The 18,286-nt window shown below is 35.3% G+C and overlaps 1 protein-coding gene across 1 annotated transcript in view; it reads left to right on the top strand.

Annotated features, from left to right (window-relative positions):
* The window catches only part of kirrel1a (kirre like nephrin family adhesion molecule 1a), a 91,803-nt gene that overhangs the window by 30,145 nt on the left and 43,372 nt on the right, over positions 1–18,286 (top strand). Inside the window, 1 exon segment of the mRNA XM_056461151.1 lies at positions 14,420–14,569. Within this exon segment, the coding sequence (XP_056317126.1) occupies positions 14,420–14,569 (150 nt within the window).

Here is an 18,286-nt window from a genome sequence, read left to right as displayed (position 1 = left end):
ATATGTTGCTAAGAAATAACTGAATATAAATTTTAATGAGGCAAGTAAAGAAAATTCAGCTAGTCATTACAAAAAAAGATAGAAACTTTGTTCATAATGGTCTTTAAAAAGGTCTTTCATTTAACTTGGTGAAACCTGTAGGTACACTAGAAAGGGTTGCTGTTTTAAATGTGGTTAGTTTAAGTTTAAAATCTAAAAGCAGGATAGTATGTTTTATTAATAATAATTTTTATAAGAATAATAATGTGTTTGTTTGTGATTGTATTTGTAGTTATATTATTTGTAATCATTTTGTCATTATTTTTGTAATGTTATGTCACAGTGTACCTGTTACTGGGAATAGTATAATCTGTACTTCACATCAAGGACCAAAATGGAAAGAAGTTTTGTTTTTAAAACTTTATACTTGATGAATTAAGTCTATTCACTTGTTGTTGATTTTGTCAAATAAAAAGAAAGAAAGAAAGAAACCCAATGTTGGGTCAAAAATGAACAAACCCAACTGTTGGTATAAAAACATAATTTATATTACATTCATTTTCTTTTCTGCTTAGTCCCTTTATTAATCAGGGGTTGCCACAGTGGAATGAACCGCCAACTTATCCAGCATATCTTTTACGCAGTGAATGCCCTTCCAGCTGCAACCCATCACTGGGAAACATTCATACACACTACAGACAATTTAGCCTACCCAATTCACCTATAGCGCAAGTCTTTGGACTGTGGGGGAAACCGGAGCACCCAGAGTAAAAATCCAAGTGAACATGGGGAAAACATGCAAACTCCACACAGAAATACCAGCTGAGCCAGCAACCTTCTTGCTGTGAGGCGAACGTGCTATCTACTGCGCCACTGTGACGTGCATAATTTACCCAATGAAAAAAATTTACCCAATGTTGGGTTTTGTTCATATTCATCCCAATGTTAGGTTTAAACAACCCAGTATTATTTAGAGTGTAGTTGCCAAGGTTTGAAATGTTTAAAAACGTATGAAAAAAATAATGAATAATAACAAATGAATGTAAAAATAATTAAATGTAGAAGAAACTATAGTTTTATTTAAAATTCTTTTATTTAAAAAAGAAATCTTCAACATTTGTCAAAATATCTTCTTTGGTGTTTACCAGGAAAAAAAGAAACTCGTGTACAAATATTTGCTAACGGGGTAAGAAAAATACATTTAATTATAAGGAACAAACATTTAATTTTCTGAGCTTAAACTTTAGGTTAATAAATGTTTTACATGATAATAATTATAAGAAGTAACAGTGCATTATATTTGTCCTGGAAAAAATGTAAATACTAAGTAAAAAAATCTTTTTGGTTGTCGTTTGCTGAAGTGTAGATCACCATTTCAGCATGTAATCCACAGAGTTTTCTGTGTTTAACAAGAAAGGGGTGGAGCTTATCCATTTTTATCTCTCTATTCATAAAGGGCTTTCTTTTTCGATGACATCATCATCATCTCAGTCTTTGTTCTGCCTGTGAATGTCTTCATACAGTAACTCATTCATCTAAATACGCTCTGCTGGAGTGTGAGCCGATCATCTCCAGGATTTATGTTTGTTGACAGAAGTGTGTTTTCTGGTTTGCAATCCGCCAATGCCTTGATGAGAGGCTGTTTCACTCAGGTCGGTCAGTGGTGTGTTTCTGACACGAGTGCGGTGTGTAAGTGTGGTCGGCGTGTGCGAGTGTGTGTGTGCGGTCAGGATGTTGGCAGTGTGGCATGGACTGCCGCTGGTACCCAGGGATCAGTGACTCAAGAAAATCAGGACACTCTAAATTTGTCACTGCAGCATAACCCACATAATGAAAACTACACAAGCCCTCTCCTGCTCTCTCTCAGGTCCTCTTCCCTCATTAGATGTTTTTTACTTCCTCTCTCCATCTCTGTATTTGTTGTTGTGTTCTCGCCCCACCTGTCTTTCTCTCTCTCGTCTTCTTTTAACTCTTTCTCTTCTATTATGCTTTTTTATTTGCGTGTGTGTGGTTGATTAATAATATCAAACCCAAGTAGACCTTTTTAGGGTAAAATCGAGGTTAATTGTCACATGGGAAGTTTCTTTGTAGAGATCACATTTTAAGGGCCATATTCTAATTTTAGGGCCAAATTAAATTGTTCTGGATTCATTATTTTTGTTTGTTGTTTACATTTTTCTGGGCTCCATTTTTATTCATTCATTCATTTTTTTTCAGCTTAGTCCCTTTGTTAATCTGGGGTTGCCACAGCGGAATGAACCGCCAACTTATCCAGCATATGTTTTACACAGTGGATGCCCTTCCAGCTGCAACCCATCACTGGGAAACACCCATACATACTCATTTACACATACAACATGGACAATTTTTTTAAGCCAAATTTAGCCCAATTCACCTATAGCTCATGTCTTTGGACTTGTGGGGGAAACTGGAGCACCCGGAGGAAACCCATGCGAACACGGGGAGAACATGCAAACTCCGCACAGAAATGCCAAATGACCCAGCCAAGGCTCGAACCAGCGACCTTTTTGCTGTGAGGCGAGAGCACTACCCACTGTGCCACCGTGCTGCTCGGACTCCATTATAATTAATAAAAATACATTAATACATTTTTTAAATAAGTGTAAGATATTGACTCAATGCAAAGTATAAATCAGGCTCCGCCTACAGCTTTAAAAGCCTTTCCTTAGTTTGACAATAAACACGTTTCATATTGGACACAATTAAGTAAAAGTTGCCTTCATCACTAAAGTGATTTTCAACCCATTCTGAAAATGTACCCCTGTATACATTTCTGGAGAGCGCCAAATATGTCACAGGAGCTACGTTTTTTTTTTTGTCGTTTTTGTTTTCGCGAATCCACCAGAGGTTGCTGTGTACGCTTTTTGAGATCTCAAATTTCTCTCGCGAGATCCATTCATGCCTGCTCTTCTCACGTAAATCAACCAGAGGCTGCTGTCGACTGACTGACTGACTAAATGACTGACCGATCAACTGACCCACCCTCCTCCATGAATGAACAAACCTATGAATAAACTATGAATAATCTTGTAAAGCATTTATTAATCTTAGTTTAACATTAACTAATGCATTACTAAAATCCAAATTTGTGCCTGTTAACATTAGTTAAAGGGGTGGTCCGCAGTGTATTTTTAAGGCTTGGATGTGTTTATAAAATGCGAAGAAAATCACGTTATTTTTTCATATATCTTACTTTGATTATTCACAGATACTCAGCTAACATGAAAACGACTGTCATATTTCCTAGTTCCTCTGAGAGGCTCTGATTGGTCAGCTAACATAATGTGCAGTGATTTGTGGATCGGCTCTGCGTCAGCTGTTAGCAGCGTTATCTGCCTGAATCAGACAAAAAATGTAGAACACACGCCTGAGCACACATCACACTCAAACCTCATGCTCTCTAAAAAAACAATTTGTCTTTCACATATATTCGGAATAAGCATGTTTAAGTAATATGAAACGTTCACATATCTTTTGCGAGTTTAAATTAACGCTAGAAAATGTGCATGTAATTGATCAATTTTAACAAATAAAAATACTCACAGGTTGTGGCTCACAATCCAAAGGTTTCCTCCTTTGTCAAAGGTTAGCTGTATATCTATTATAATTCTCTGGAACATAATTAAAATTAAATTGTAAGCACTTCTCTTTGTGTCATGTCCTTTGGAAGCCCAAATACAGAAATTGAAACAGAAAAAGCTCTGTGGAAACAGCAGCATTTGGACGGTATTTGAGCTTTCTCTGCTATAACATTAAATAGCATCTGGCCACGCCTCATTGCTGCGCGGGGTGTATACGTGTAACCTAAATTGTTTATGATGTCACTAAACTGGATGTATTTTTTTTTAGTCCCCAAATTAGTTTTCTTGTAGGCTCTGTAAAATCCAATGTCCCCCTTTACATTGAACTTTCAGCATATTACGTTCAGAGATGCTGTTTATGTTCACACACATCAACTAAAGTTTAAAATATGATACCGTAGTGGACCACCCCTTTAAATGCACTGTGAGCTAACATGATCTAAAGTTATTTACCTTAAATAACATTACCTAATGTTAACAGTCATGAATAAGTACCGTATTAAATGTATTACTAATAGTTTGTTCATGTCAGTAAACACATGAACTAATGAACCATTATTTTAGCATTACCGAGATATTTGAATAGACAACTAATTTAAATGTTTTATACTGTTCTTCAGAATATATGTAACTCTTTAAAACAGCTCTTTTATTCCTGTTAAAATCAGTTCAGACTAAGTGCACTGTAAAATAATCTTGCTGCCTTGATTATTTTTTTTTAGTTGAATCAAATAAAATTTTCTAGTCATCTTAACAAGATCAAACTGACTAAAATATTAGATTAAACTTTGTATAACTTAAAAAAATGTAGTTGACACCTGATTAACTTAATAAAATAAGTTAAAGCAACATAAAATACAGTATTTGTTGTCTTGACACTTGTAACTGTAATAATCTTAAAATTTAGGAAACTGTAGCTGTGCTTTAATTAGGATCTTCATTGTAAACATATCAAGGCCTTCAGAGAGTTATTAATGCTCCATCACTCTCATTTTCTGCACATATTCTACATGTATAACCTGTTTAGGTGGTGGATGAATGCAGTTGAGTGATCTTCTATGGAGTACAGTCATAAACAGGACGGCCCGCTGTAGAGCTGCATGACCTCCCTCTGATGTAATACTGTTAATGGATAGATATGGATTTTAGCGAAGGCCAAATACTGGGCTGTTGTATAATAACAACAAATATAATAAGTTGCTGCTGTGCTTTCTGGTTGACACATAGTGGTTGTGCCGTTGCTGAGGTGTTTTTTTGAGTTTGTGTTTATTTGGTTGTTGGGTGGTTCTTCATTGGCTGAAGTCTGAAGATCCCAGCCCTGGGTTTTCATGATGTTCGGGACCCTTGAGATGTGTCAAGTTCCTCTTTCTTCATCAGTTTTCGTAAATCCGAGTTTTGATCATGTTTGTGTGTTGAAACCATGAGGAAAGACGTTTTTTACTTTTTTAAACAGCATTGATTTAGCTTTTATTTTTATATATTGTTCCTTATGAATTTTTGTTTCTTCTAGTAACTTTGTCATGTACTTTTGTCACGTTTGAATTTTTTTAACATTTATTTTTCTCTTTTTAGTGTCCTGTTGACTTTTTAAATAGCTATATTGGCTTTTAATGAAACTTTTTCATTTTTCATTAATTTTTAATACAAATTTAGAACATCTGTGCATTTTTTCCCTCAAATTCTGATTTGTTTCAGCATTATTTTAACAATGATAATTCCTAATAATTGTTATTATCATTACTTTGAGCAGTATGTTCTACAATGGATTTCTATCAACATTTCTTAATGTTAAAGGTGCAGTAGGTAATCTTCCACAATGCTAACCTACTAGCATAAATCTCAATCTACAGTCCCTCCCCTGCCGTCTAGAGCCACGCCTCCTGGAACACGAGCTTGCGTACCTTAAAGATGACAGCAGAACCCTCTCTCATGTGTTAAAAGCGACTAGTGCTTGTACGGCGGCGTGCAGGAATTACATTCATTTTCAGACCGAATATTCAGAGTAGCATGGTAAACAGTATACTATATATAGGGAGCGCGTCACAGGTCGTCATAGTTCAAAAATGAGCCAATGAGAGTATAAAACCAACCTTAGCTCAGTAAAGCAGGCTAGGTGGAATAGCGCTATTTACTGATGATTTGTTGTTAAACTGAATAAAAATCGACATTATCGATGCTGTAAAAGGTCCCTTATGAAACTGAAAATAATCACATTAGTCTTTCACCGGGAGATTTCAGTGGCTGAACAACACTTCTGTGCATAAAGCCCATTTGTAACAACAATATCTACATCAGCTTTGCGTGCAGCTTAAATAGTTTTTAAAACAAAACAGTGTCATCCTTCCTCCAGCATGTAAAGGTAACTCCAAGTTTGATTCAGGTTTTTAAAAAGTTTTGATTCAGCATGTTTTTACCGCTCGAACGCTCTCTCTCTCTCTCTCTCTCTCTCTCTCTCTCTCTCTCTCTCTCTCTCTCTCTCTCTCTCTCCCTCTCTCTCTCTCTCATAAACGCGCAGCGTGTCTATGCACAAACAGCGGATCTGCGCGTAAACGGCTGAGCATTAGTTCAAATCTGCATTTGCTGACAGACATTTTGAGCGACTTATCGGAATTATGAGAGATGTCGGCCCGTCATTATTATTGGAATGTGAAGAGACTTTCAACCATGTTTCAAAAAACAAAAAATGTTTCTGAAGACAATCACCTCCTGCACCTTTAAAGTTAATGTTTATTTATTTATTTATTTATTTATTTATTTATTTATTTATTTATTTATTTATTTATTTATTTATATTTTTATTAAATTTTTTCGTTTTTTAGTGTTGTTTGAATCCCATTTAATTATTATTTTTTAAAATGTTTTATATCTACTATTTTGTTTTTAAAAAATTATTTCCGTAATTTTTAAATCTTATCTTATCTTATCTTATCTTATCTTATCTTGATGGATCCCATTTAATTTTTATTTTAAAATTATTTTAATTTAATTTTGTTTTAACTTTTATATTTTTACAGTTTTGTTTTTCAAATTATTTTTTATGTACTATTTTGTTTATAATTTTGTAATTTTTATGTGTTAGTAAAGTGTTTTTTGTGTTTCTGTCATGTTCAATTTAATTTAATTTTACTTTACTCTGTTTTATTTGATTTTATTATTTAAATTAAATTGAATTAAATTAAATTTGATTAAATTAGTTATTTTCAATTTAAAGTCATGCTTATTAGTTTGTCTTATTTTAATGTAGATTGTTATGGTCGACCCAGCTGACTTTTTACACAAAAATAAATGTACGCAAGCTGTCACTGGGGTGGTACCTTTTCAAAAGGTAGATTTGTACCTAAAGGTCCATATTAATACCTCAAGGGTATATTGGTACCTAAAATGTACAAACGTGTTCCTTTTAAAAATGTTTGGTACATATATATACGTTTGAGGTACCAATATAGACCCTTTAAGTACAAATGTCTACCTTTTGAGGTAAGGTACCACCCCAGTAACAGCTTGTGCATTTATTTCTGAGAGTGCATATATTACATTAGTTTTTGTTTTTCATATTATTTTTCGTTTTAAATTTAGATTCAGATTTAGAATTCTGTTATTCTGTTTTATTATGTAGATAGTTTAGTTAACATTTTTATCTTAAAGTCCATCTTTTCAGTTTTAGTCATTTTAGTACACAAACCTACATTATTACTGCAGTCATTGCATTTCTGTTTCTTTTTTAAGTTGATATGTTGCATCCAATAGCTGACCCATCCCTTTAAACATGTTAGGTTTCATTTTCCAAAGTTCAAAGCACGCGACATGCGACACGCGAGCAGAAACAGTTCTAGCGATGCCAGAGAAACATATTAACTGCATTATCCTCCAGAATGTCTGATGCTTTTCATGGTCATTAGAGCATTGTTTCCTGTAGTTTGGCTTCATTAAAGTGATGACGGATGTTGCGCGAGCGCGGGCCGGGTCACGGGGCGATGAGTGGGCATATGCCAGTTGTTAAGAGACCCAGAGAGACGAGGACCTACAGAGAAATGCTGGAGGCTGGAGAGAGCGCAGAGAGAAGAAGAGAGGGCCACGGGCCTGATATTTAATGTGATAAATGGATTGTGACAGCGCGTCTCCAAACCCCCTCCAACCAGCAGAGAAGAACCACAGAAATAGAAGACAGGGCCGCGCAGAGAAAACATCTATTTAGACTAGAAGATAACATCGAGAAAACTGCCAGAAAGTCTGCAAATTAAAAGGCAAAACTGAGAAATCTCATTGAGAGGATGCACCCTAAACCTTCATTATGACTTAGTGTCGTCTAGTAAGTGTTTTTGTCCCTGAGCAATTTCTGTAAAGCTTGTTTTGATTAATAAAATCAGCTAGTATATAAAATATATACAGTTGAAGCCAGGGTTATTCGCCCTCCTGTGAATTTTTGTTTTTGTTTTTTAAATATTTCCCAAATGATATTTAACAGAGCAAGAAAAACAAAAGTAGTAAATGGTAAATAAAGATATTGATAACTGATAAAATAATGGAAGAGGTATTGGCAGTTTATTAACAGATATTTGGATTGTACACCGTAAAAAATGCTGGGTTACACACAATTTTTTCATGTTGTCCCAACACAAATCAATTCATTCATTCATGTTCCTTTGTCGTAGTCCCTTATTTATCAGGGGTCGCTACAGCGGAGTAAACCACCACACAAATCGATTAAGTTAACTTAATAGTTTTTACAAATTTAAGAGGCTTGAACATAATAAGTTTTCCAAAAAACAAAACTTAAAAATTGGTAATAAGTATTTTAATAAAATGCAGCAATTGGGTGTGATTTACAATATCAACTCAAAAAGTGTATCACTTGAAATTACTAAAATGTCAATAAAAGTCATGGATATGCTTTTACATTGAATGAACACTTTAAAATGTGTGTTTAATTTCACACAAGAGGCGACCAATCAAAACAGACTTGGCGAGCTGACCAATCAGAGTAAAGTTGGCTTATGGAAGGGAGGGGTTTACAGAACTTAAACTGTGAATTAATTCAAACGTTTGCAAAATTCTTCTGATATTGAGAAGTGCACATTCTGACAAATTGACAATGTTTTCTGACCTTAGATGCATTTAAACCTGTTGTAGGGGACTTTGAAACGATATTAGGACACTTTAAGATACTGTACCACATTACCTGCTCTTTAAGTTAAAGGAAAATGCAGATTTTTTATGTTTTAGTGAAACACAAAAGGAGAAATCCTAAACACTTGTTATGGTTCATCATGTTTTCTTTGCAGTATCAGTGAAACGATTCTGAAGCTTTTCAATCTTCCACTTGTTTCAGACATTAATAGTTTATTTTTAAAAAAGAATATGTTTTGAAGAATGTTAGAAACCAGCAGTCATTGCCTTTCATAGTTGGAAAAAAATACAAAGTATTTATTCATCAAAATATGAATTTGTGTTAAACAGAAGAAAGTATCTCAAATAAGTTTTAAATAAGTGATGACAGAATGTTTTGTTTTTGGGCAAACATTCATTTTTATTTTTATTATTGTGCTTTTATCGGTTTGTTGTAATATTTCTCTTTAGAATTTATGTGTTTTTGCTTTAATTTTAGATTTCACTGAAAGTCTTGATGCATTTCCCTATCAATTCATATACAGTAGTTGAGGTTTTTATCTTTTTTGTTAATCATTGATGATTTTACAACTCAAAGACATTCTGAGTTCATTGAAGAAGACTGATCATCAACTAAATAAATTATTTTTCTCACATTAATAACTTAATTATTATTTTAAGCTAGCGTCTATTGTATTTTTTTGTTTAGCTTTATATTTTTTTCTATTTCAGATTTTATTTTTACTTATAGAGTTATAGAGGCCTATTAAATATGCTTGACCTTTTTGTTAGACATTGTTTACTTGTAATTTTATTAAGTAAGATAGCAATCAGAAAAATTTAGTAATTTAAGTTATTTGATGTGTCTTTGTTATTATTTTGCTTTACACCATGGCAACTCTAGTGATTCATTTTGATAATTGAGTACTGAATCAGGTGATTCGGTTGGAAAAAAACTGTCTGAATGATTTGTTCATGAATCAGACTCAGACATTTGTAAAGTTGAACTCATCCAGGCGTAATTGCTCTCGACTCACTAGAAACTTGATCTGTGGTGATTTTGTGACATTTTCAATATTAAAAACTCTTTGCTCAATTGATTTAGGCCAATTGTATACTATTTAGTTGTATTTATAGCTATTTGCTAAAGTTATGCTATAATGTATTTAATATCTGTGTATGCAATTTTGTACTATAATTATGAACTTTCAGATTTTTATCATGTTCTTTTTTGAATACAGGTTATATTTAAAAGATTTAGTGCCATCATAAACATTACTTTTTTCTCTAAATGCAATTGTTGTTAATAGCTATTGTAATTTGTATTATAAGCATAGTATTCACTAATATATTTTCAGATTGTTTACCTTGTTTATGTGAATACTGGTTACATTTAGATTTGCTGCCAACTTAAACATGACTTCTCAGCACACTTTAATACTAGCTGTTTATAATGTTTGCCATTATAATTTGTGTTTTATTCAATACTGTATATAGCCTACAACTGTATGCTAAAATTTGACAGAACATCTGTTTTTAGCTTCTGAAGTGTGGTGTGGATGGAGATTTTTTTCTGTTTCTCATTTTAAAACACAGCTCAAATGAAAATGCAGGAGTATAAATGTAGCCTTGCTCTCAAACATATTTTGGATTGAATTATCCCTTCAAATGCTCATTCTTTACAGTCTAGCACATGGAAAAGAGAATCTAGCACAGTTTCTCCTTGTGTTCCGTCGTACAAGGTTTCAACAATGTTCGAATAAAATTTATGACAGGACATTCGTTTTTCCGAAAGAAAGAAAAAGAACTATAGGAAAGTCACAAGCTACCTCCAGGTGGATTGGGAAATGGAAAGAAAGGAAGAAAAGAAGGAGGAAAAAAGAAAGAAAGAAAGAAAGAAAGAAAGAGGAAGAAAAGAAGAAAGGTTAGCTTTTTTATATATATATATCGTATAACTTTTTGTATTTTCCTTTTTGTTTTTATTTTTTTTGTTTTATTTATTTTACTACTGTAATAGTATTGTGTATGCACCCTATACATACACTTGTTGTCCATCTGTATGATGCTTGAGGACTTTTGCAGACTTGTTTGAGGACTGTTGGCTGTGTGCCTCTTCTGTCAAAGCCACAAAGGGGAAATAAGTGCCGGGGTATGTTTGTTTGTTTGTTTGTTTTTTGTTGTTGACTGTTTGTTTGTTTATTTATCCTATAAATAAAGTATTAAAGGAAAGAAAGAAAGAAAGAAAGAAAGAAAGAAAGAGAAAGAAAGAAAGAAAGAAAGAAAGAAAGAAAGAAAGAAAGAAAGAAAGAAAGAAAGAAAGAAAGAAAGAAAGAAAGAAAGAAAGAGAAAGAAAGAAAGAAAGAAAGAAAGAACAAACGAACTTTGGTATTGATAGAAAGAAAGAAACTTCCTGCGGTTGGATAGAAAGAAAGAAAGAAAGAAAGAAAGAAAGAAGTTAAGAAAGAGAGAAGCATGGAGAGAAGGAATGAAGAATGCAGGGCACATATGAGTTGGCCTTACTTAATTTACAACATTCTTGATTTGAGGCCAATTAAAGATCCAGAAGTGGAGCTCTGAATGAAAGCTTTCATTGTGAGTGGGTTCTTCAAGCTGGAGACTCGGGTTTGTCTGGAGGATCAAATATCCTCCTGTGTGTCCGAGAAAGAGAGCGACTCTGGTGGAGACCATGTTTTGCGGGTGAAGAAATGTGTCTGGAATTTGGTATCAAGGGACCCGTTCGTTCCTCCACAGAACCGCATTGACTTTGACTCAGTAGAGTGATTGTAAGCATGAAGCCGCTCTTTGGATTATTGTTTAGCTTCAGTCTCTCACACATTCACTTTTCTTACTGTCTGAACATCTCAATATAATGTTTAATGTTAGGGTTGCACGGTGTTGGAAAACTGGTTTTACAATATTTTGATTGTTTCTTTTGTTTTCTTTTGTTTTCCAGATAATTGAAAATAATGATATATGAAAATAATTAAGAGGGAGCTCATCTTCACACCAAAAAGATCATCAATCAAATGCAAAAAAAAAAAAAAAATTTATGTTTCACAATATATTTTGCTTAAAATGTTCTTGCTTAAAAGCATCGTTCACCTCAAAATTTTCTGATCATTTATTCAGTTGAATGGTTCTAAACTTTTATGAATTTCTTACTGCTGTTGAACACAAAAAGATATTTTGACGAATGATGGAAAAAGCAGCCATTGACGTCCATAGTATATATAAAAATTCTATGTTTTTCCTCAACATTCTTCGGTAAATCTGCCTTTGTTTTTCTTTGTAAAACTTACTTACTAAAAGTGAGTTTAGTAAAGTTTAGTAAAAGTACTAAACCATATGCTGGATAAGTTGGCAGTTCATTCCGCTGTGGTGACCTCAGATTAATAAAGGGACTAAGCCAAAAAGTAAATGAATGAATGAATGAATGAATGGATAATAATATACACTCTTAATTTTTTTTGTAAGTTGAAACAACAAAGTTGTTAATTCTGCTTAACCTGGTAGGTTTTTACTGTCTCAACTAGTCTGCAATAGAGTGTTTGTCAGCTCAACTTAAAAACATATGCTGAACCAGCGCCCTTTAAGTTGCACTCCCCATACTTCCAATCCAGCAGGTGGCAGAATGTGCACCATTAATGCGGTTTGCCAACTGCCAAACACCAGAATTGTGTTCTTTTGTGTGTTTTTTTACCCTAATTTTTTTATTCATTCTCCAAAACCACTTAGCAACACCCTGGCAACCAATCACAACAGCTGTTGTTAGCTCACGTTGCCAGGAGAAAAAACAAGCCAAACCCATTGCTTTCTCATTTAATTTTAGGAACTGCGTCACAGTTATTATTATTATTACTTTCTTCATTTAGCCAGGAGATCACATTGAGACAGTACTATCTCTTCTTCCAGTGAGAGCTGGTCAAGACGGCAGGCAACACATAAAGATTCACACCAAAAATCACAGAAAACAGTACCACAAAATTACTAAATCACCATTCATAAAAAGGTCAGATCATAGAAATAATTACAAATTACAAATACTCCGAGTCGGAAGTGTGTCAAGATTGAGCTGATTTTGCAGGTCATTCCAAGCCCTTTGAGCACAAAAGGAAAAAACACGTTTGCCAGTTGTTGACAATACCCTTGGGACTGTTAAACGAATACAGGAACCAAATCTAGAGTGTTGGTCATTTATATCATCAAATTAGAAAGATAGGATGGTAGTTTATCTAAGAGAGCCTTTCAAGAGTTCACACTTAGCTGATGATTCATCAATAGCTTGTTTGGCATGCTGTCCCGGGAGAGAGCCCCGAGCTCAAGGGATCCTCGAGCCCGGGGCTTCCTCCCGTTTGCAGAGCGAGAAGGGAGCCTGAGCTCGGTGGATCTCAGAACTCCCCGTCTGCAGTAGCTAAGGGAACACGTGAGGAAAAAGAAAGGGGGCTAGACAAATGTTTCATTGTTATGCATGATGTATATTTTTTGGATGGTGGGAGGAAACTGAAGAACCCGGGGAAAACCCACGCGGACACGGGGAGAACATACAAACTCCTCACAGAAACACCTACCGACCTGACAGGACCAGGGTTGGCAGTGTTCTTGCTGTGGGGCTAACAGTGCTAACCACTGGGCCTCCGTGCCGCCCGATCTAAGGTGAAGGAGGAGAATGGGGAGGAAGGGGGGTTTCTTCCAAACGAAGATAAAGTGGACTGAAAACTGTGGTTATTTATAGTAGCTTATGGCTCATATGATTGGATGATACTGATTAGCTTAATACGAGACCGGCTGTGATAAATCATAAGCACGTGATCCTCTCGAAATTAGTTTATTAATAAACCTCACTTAAAGTAAATAAGTACAAATGTAATTTTCTCCTTTGATATAGAGATAACCAATCTAAGGAATCGTACAAAATACAGTGATGCGTCCGTGAGTCTAATACGAAACAAAAAAAAAAAACGGTCACAGCTCCCGGTTCATGTGGACTTTAAATGCAGCAAATTCTATAATCTCTTACTGTGTTCACACAAGCAAACACTATAGAATACACAAGACATGTCACTCGTATTTTTTTAAATGGGGAAAAGTATAACAGTCATTATGGTGAATAAAGCCCCACCTGCTAGTACAGGAGCCAATCATTGATCACTATAGAAATACAATTCTCCGGGGGAGAAGCTCGGACCAGACGTGAGTTTCTGCAGATTTTTGTTTAGATATGAAACTAAAGAGGCAGCTGTTATTTAATTTAATTGGTGATTCCTAATATGAAATTCTATCATAAGTTTGGCAAACAGTTTTGGAGAAATTTATGTTTTCCCAATCAGACAGAATGCCTGGGCATACTGGCCGAGAGGTGTTTCAAAGATGGCCGCCGAGTGAAATGACTTGCCTTAAAGGGACTTTGACACAGGTCTCCTCTTGATGCATCCTCAACAAAAGGGGCGGAGCAAGTACACATCTGCGCATTTTATCTGTACTTGGCAAGATGTGAATTTTGAATTGGAACAGTACTTCGGCGACAGTTGATGACGTTTCACGAGAAACGCACACTGAGAAACAGCCACAGTTTTCCTAACATAGTGTCATTTGTTTATGTATGATTTCTGAATATCAGAATGTCATTTGAAAAATAAACTACAGGAGAGCCTCAGTTCTTTTATTAGTTGCACTGCTACTGTTATGTGTGTTCATGACATGTTATTAATAATGTTCTGAATGTGTTTCTGCAGTGCGGACGGCACGGTTCTCTCAGGAGCCTGCAGACCAGTCAGTGGTGTTGGGCCAGAGGGTGGTCCTGTCCTGCGTGGTCTTCAACTATTCAGGCATTGTGCAGTGGACCAAGGATGGACTGGCCTTGGGCATTGGAGAAGATCTGCGGGGTCAGTCATACACAACACTTTCTTTGTTTCTTTCTTTCTTTCTTTCTTTTTCTTTTTCATACTTTTTCTTTCTTTCTTTCTTTTTTCTTTCTTTCTTACTTTTTCTTTCTTTTTTTCTTTCTTTCTTTTTTTCATTCTTTCTTTCTTTCTTTTTCATACTTTTTCTTTCTTTCTTTCTTTCTTTCTTTCTTTCTTTCTTTCTTTCTTTCTTTCTTTCTTTCTTTCTTTATTTTTTCTTTCTTTGTTTTTCTTTTTCTTTTTCATACTTTTTCTTTCTTTCTTTCTTTCTTTCTTTCTTTCTTTCTTTCTTTCTTTCTTTTTCTTTTTCATACTTTTTCTTTTTTTTCTTTCTTTCTTTCTTTTTTTCTTTCTTTCTTTCTTTCTTTCTTTCTTTCTTTCTTTCATACTTCCTTTTCTTTTTCTTTTTGACATTTCATGTTTTGACTGTTTTTAGTCTGTGTTTGATTTCTAACTTTCATGCTCTCTTTAACCTCAGAGCAGTCAAGAGTGTGGGATATGTATCATCCATGATAATATTGTACTTGTAATTTTTTTGCTATTTGCAGGCATTGTTGGTTTGTCACTCACTTTTTTGTTTAGTTTTTCATACAAAAACATCTAAAAGTTAAAGCTTAGAATGCAGTTACTAATAATTCAGGTAATGCATTCATTCATTCATTCATTCATTTTTCTTTTCATTCATTTTCGGCTTAGTCCCTTTATTTATCAGGGATCGCCACAGCGGAATAAACTGCCAGCTTATCCAGCATATGTTTTACACAGTGGATGCCCTTCCAGCTGCAACCCAACACTGCGGCTCGAACCAGCAACCTTCTTGGCATGAGGCGATTGTGCTACCCACTGCGCCACCGTGATGCCCATATTTAAAATATTTCAATGGAAATTAACCTTGAGAAAATGTAATAATTAGTTGAGTCATCCCTAACCAATATAATTGCACTCATACTAATTTAACATTTGTTTAGTCTTTGCAACACCTTTTCTTTGGAAAATATGAGCATATAAGCATGTCTTTCTTGCTCTTTAATTTTCCGTTTTCCCTGTGTATGTGCTTTTTATTTAGTCTCCATCACTCTCACTGTTTTCCCCTGTTTGCTTGTTTTCTGTCCAGCTTCTGTCCTCTCGTCCCCTTTGCTCTTTTGCTTTCTGCTCCACTAGCTCATCTTTTTCTCACTCCTTGAGGACTGTCATGAGAACTCTGAGGGCAGGATGTGGTATTTTTAACCTCTGCCATTATAAATAGATAAATGTGGACCTGATAAACTACATTTGCTGCATTTGCCCGATTCGTTAAAAAGCATGAGGCATGAAGACAAATTCACTTCCTTGCCCCTTCTCTCTCAGTCTCTCTCTTGCTCTGTCTCTCTCGCTCACTTTGACTCAGTGTAGTTGTATTTACACTGTGATGCTTCACTGGTTTGTCCCCGTGGCTTTCATATAAAAGCATGTGAACAAATCCTGCACTCACACACACACACACACACACACACACACACACACACAAATGTGCACCCGCATACATCAGCACATCCTCATATACACATAGCACACACTGATAACTCAATCTCACAGCAGAGAGAGGGCTGTGTGGGTTGGGGATGCGTGATGTAATTCACAGCAGAATTTTTGTCATTTCTCTTGCAGCAGAAGCTGGAAATGTCCATGTCATAGTGCTAGCATTTGTCAGGCAAACTCTACTGCCACCCAGTGGTGGAGAGCATGCTGATCTCTTTTCCGCTTGTTAGTATGCAAACGTCACTGTTACTATTGCTTAAGATCTGACATTCGAACAAATGTCAAGCCCCCAGTACTACAACCATTTGCTAATGCAGGAATGTGGGATTCAGCATTCACCACCTTCAGAGGTGTGCTGGTTTTCCAGGATAAATGGACAGGAAAATCATAGATATCTTGGGGGTAGATCAACCATATATAGCAACTCAGTAAATACAGCAATTGCCAAAAGACCTTAGCAACTGCATAGGAACACATTAAAGCCCCAAATCTGCATAGCAACACAGGATAAAAAACTCAAAACACTCTAGCAACCACATAGTAACACAGTAAAACAACCATTAAAAAAAACAAAGCAACCTGGCAACCACATTGCAACATGATAAAATTAACTAGAACATGATTGAAACGAAATAGCAATACATAGAAAATACCCAAAGCACCCTGGCAACCACATAGCAACACTGTTAAAACAACCATAAAATCATAACAACCGCATAGCAACAAAGTGAAAAAATAAATAAATACCGAAAGCACCCTAGCAACTACATAGCAGCACACTAAAAAACACCAAAATATAATGGCATTTGCATAGCAACATGCAAAAAAAAAAAGACCTAAGACCTGCAAACCTCCAGAACATGATAGCAACTGCATACCTGCACTCAAAAAATAGCCAAAGCAACATAGAAACTACATGACAACACTGTAGACAACCAGAAACGAATTGCAACCACATAGCAAAAAAATGCAAAAATACGCAAAGCACCCTAGCAACAGCATAGCAGCACACTGCAAACAATCAAAACATGATAGCAACTGCATAGCAACACACTAAACACCACCAAAATATAATGGCAACTGCATAGCAACACACAAAAAAATACCTAAAACATCTTAGCAACTGCATGACTACACTCAAAAAAATAGTCAAAGCAACCTAGCAACCCCATAGCAACACTGTATAGACAACCAGAAAATCATAGCAACCGCATAGCAACAAAGTGAAAAAAATAAATACCCAAAGCACCCTAGCAACAGCATAACAGCACACTGCAAAACATCAGAAAATGGTAGCAACTGCAAAGCAGCACACTAAAAACCAATAAAATATAATAGCGACAGAATAAAAAATACCCAAACCAACACAATGGAAACAACCAGAGTGTAATAGAAATGGCATTGTAATACAGAGAAAATACCCAAAGCACCCAAGCAATCATGTAGTAACACCATAAAAACAACCAGAACATGATAGCAACAACATGGCAACACACTAAAACAACCAAAAATAAAAACAATGAACCCTAGCAACCACATTGCAACATGGTAAAATTAACAAGAACATGATTGAAACGGCATAGCAACATATAAAAAGACCCAAAGCACCCTAGCAACAGCATAGCAACACACTGCAAACCACCACAACATGATAGCAACTGCATACCTGCACTAAAAAAATAGCCAAAGCAACCTAGCAACCACATAGCAACACTGTAAAGACAACCAGAAAATCATAGCAACCGCATAGCAACAAAGTGAAAAACAAATACCCAAAGCACCCTAGCAACAGCATAGCAACACACCGCAAACCTTCAGAACATGATAGCAACTGCATAGCAACACACTAAACACCACCAAAATATAATAGCAACAAAATAAAAAATTCCCAGAAACAACCTAAGTATGATAGAAACAGCATAGCAATACAGTGAAAATACCCAAAACACCCTAGCAACCACATAGCAACACTGTAAAGACAACCAGAAAATAATAGCAACAGCATAGCAACAAAGTGAAAAATTAAATACTCAAAGCACCCTAGCAGGAGCATAGCAACACACCAAAAACCACCAGAACATGATAGCAACTGCATAGCAACACACAAACAAATACCTAAAACACTCTAGCAACCGCATAGTAACACACTAAAACAACAACAAAAAAAAAAAAAAACAAAGC

The sequence above is a fragment of the Danio aesculapii genome, chromosome 7 (genome assembly GCF_903798145.1).
Source record: "Danio aesculapii chromosome 7, fDanAes4.1, whole genome shotgun sequence".
In the NCBI taxonomy this organism is placed as follows: domain Eukaryota; kingdom Metazoa; phylum Chordata; class Actinopteri; order Cypriniformes; family Danionidae; genus Danio; species Danio aesculapii.
Note: the sequence above shows the minus strand (reverse complement) of the source record. Positions and strands in the feature narration are given on the sequence as shown.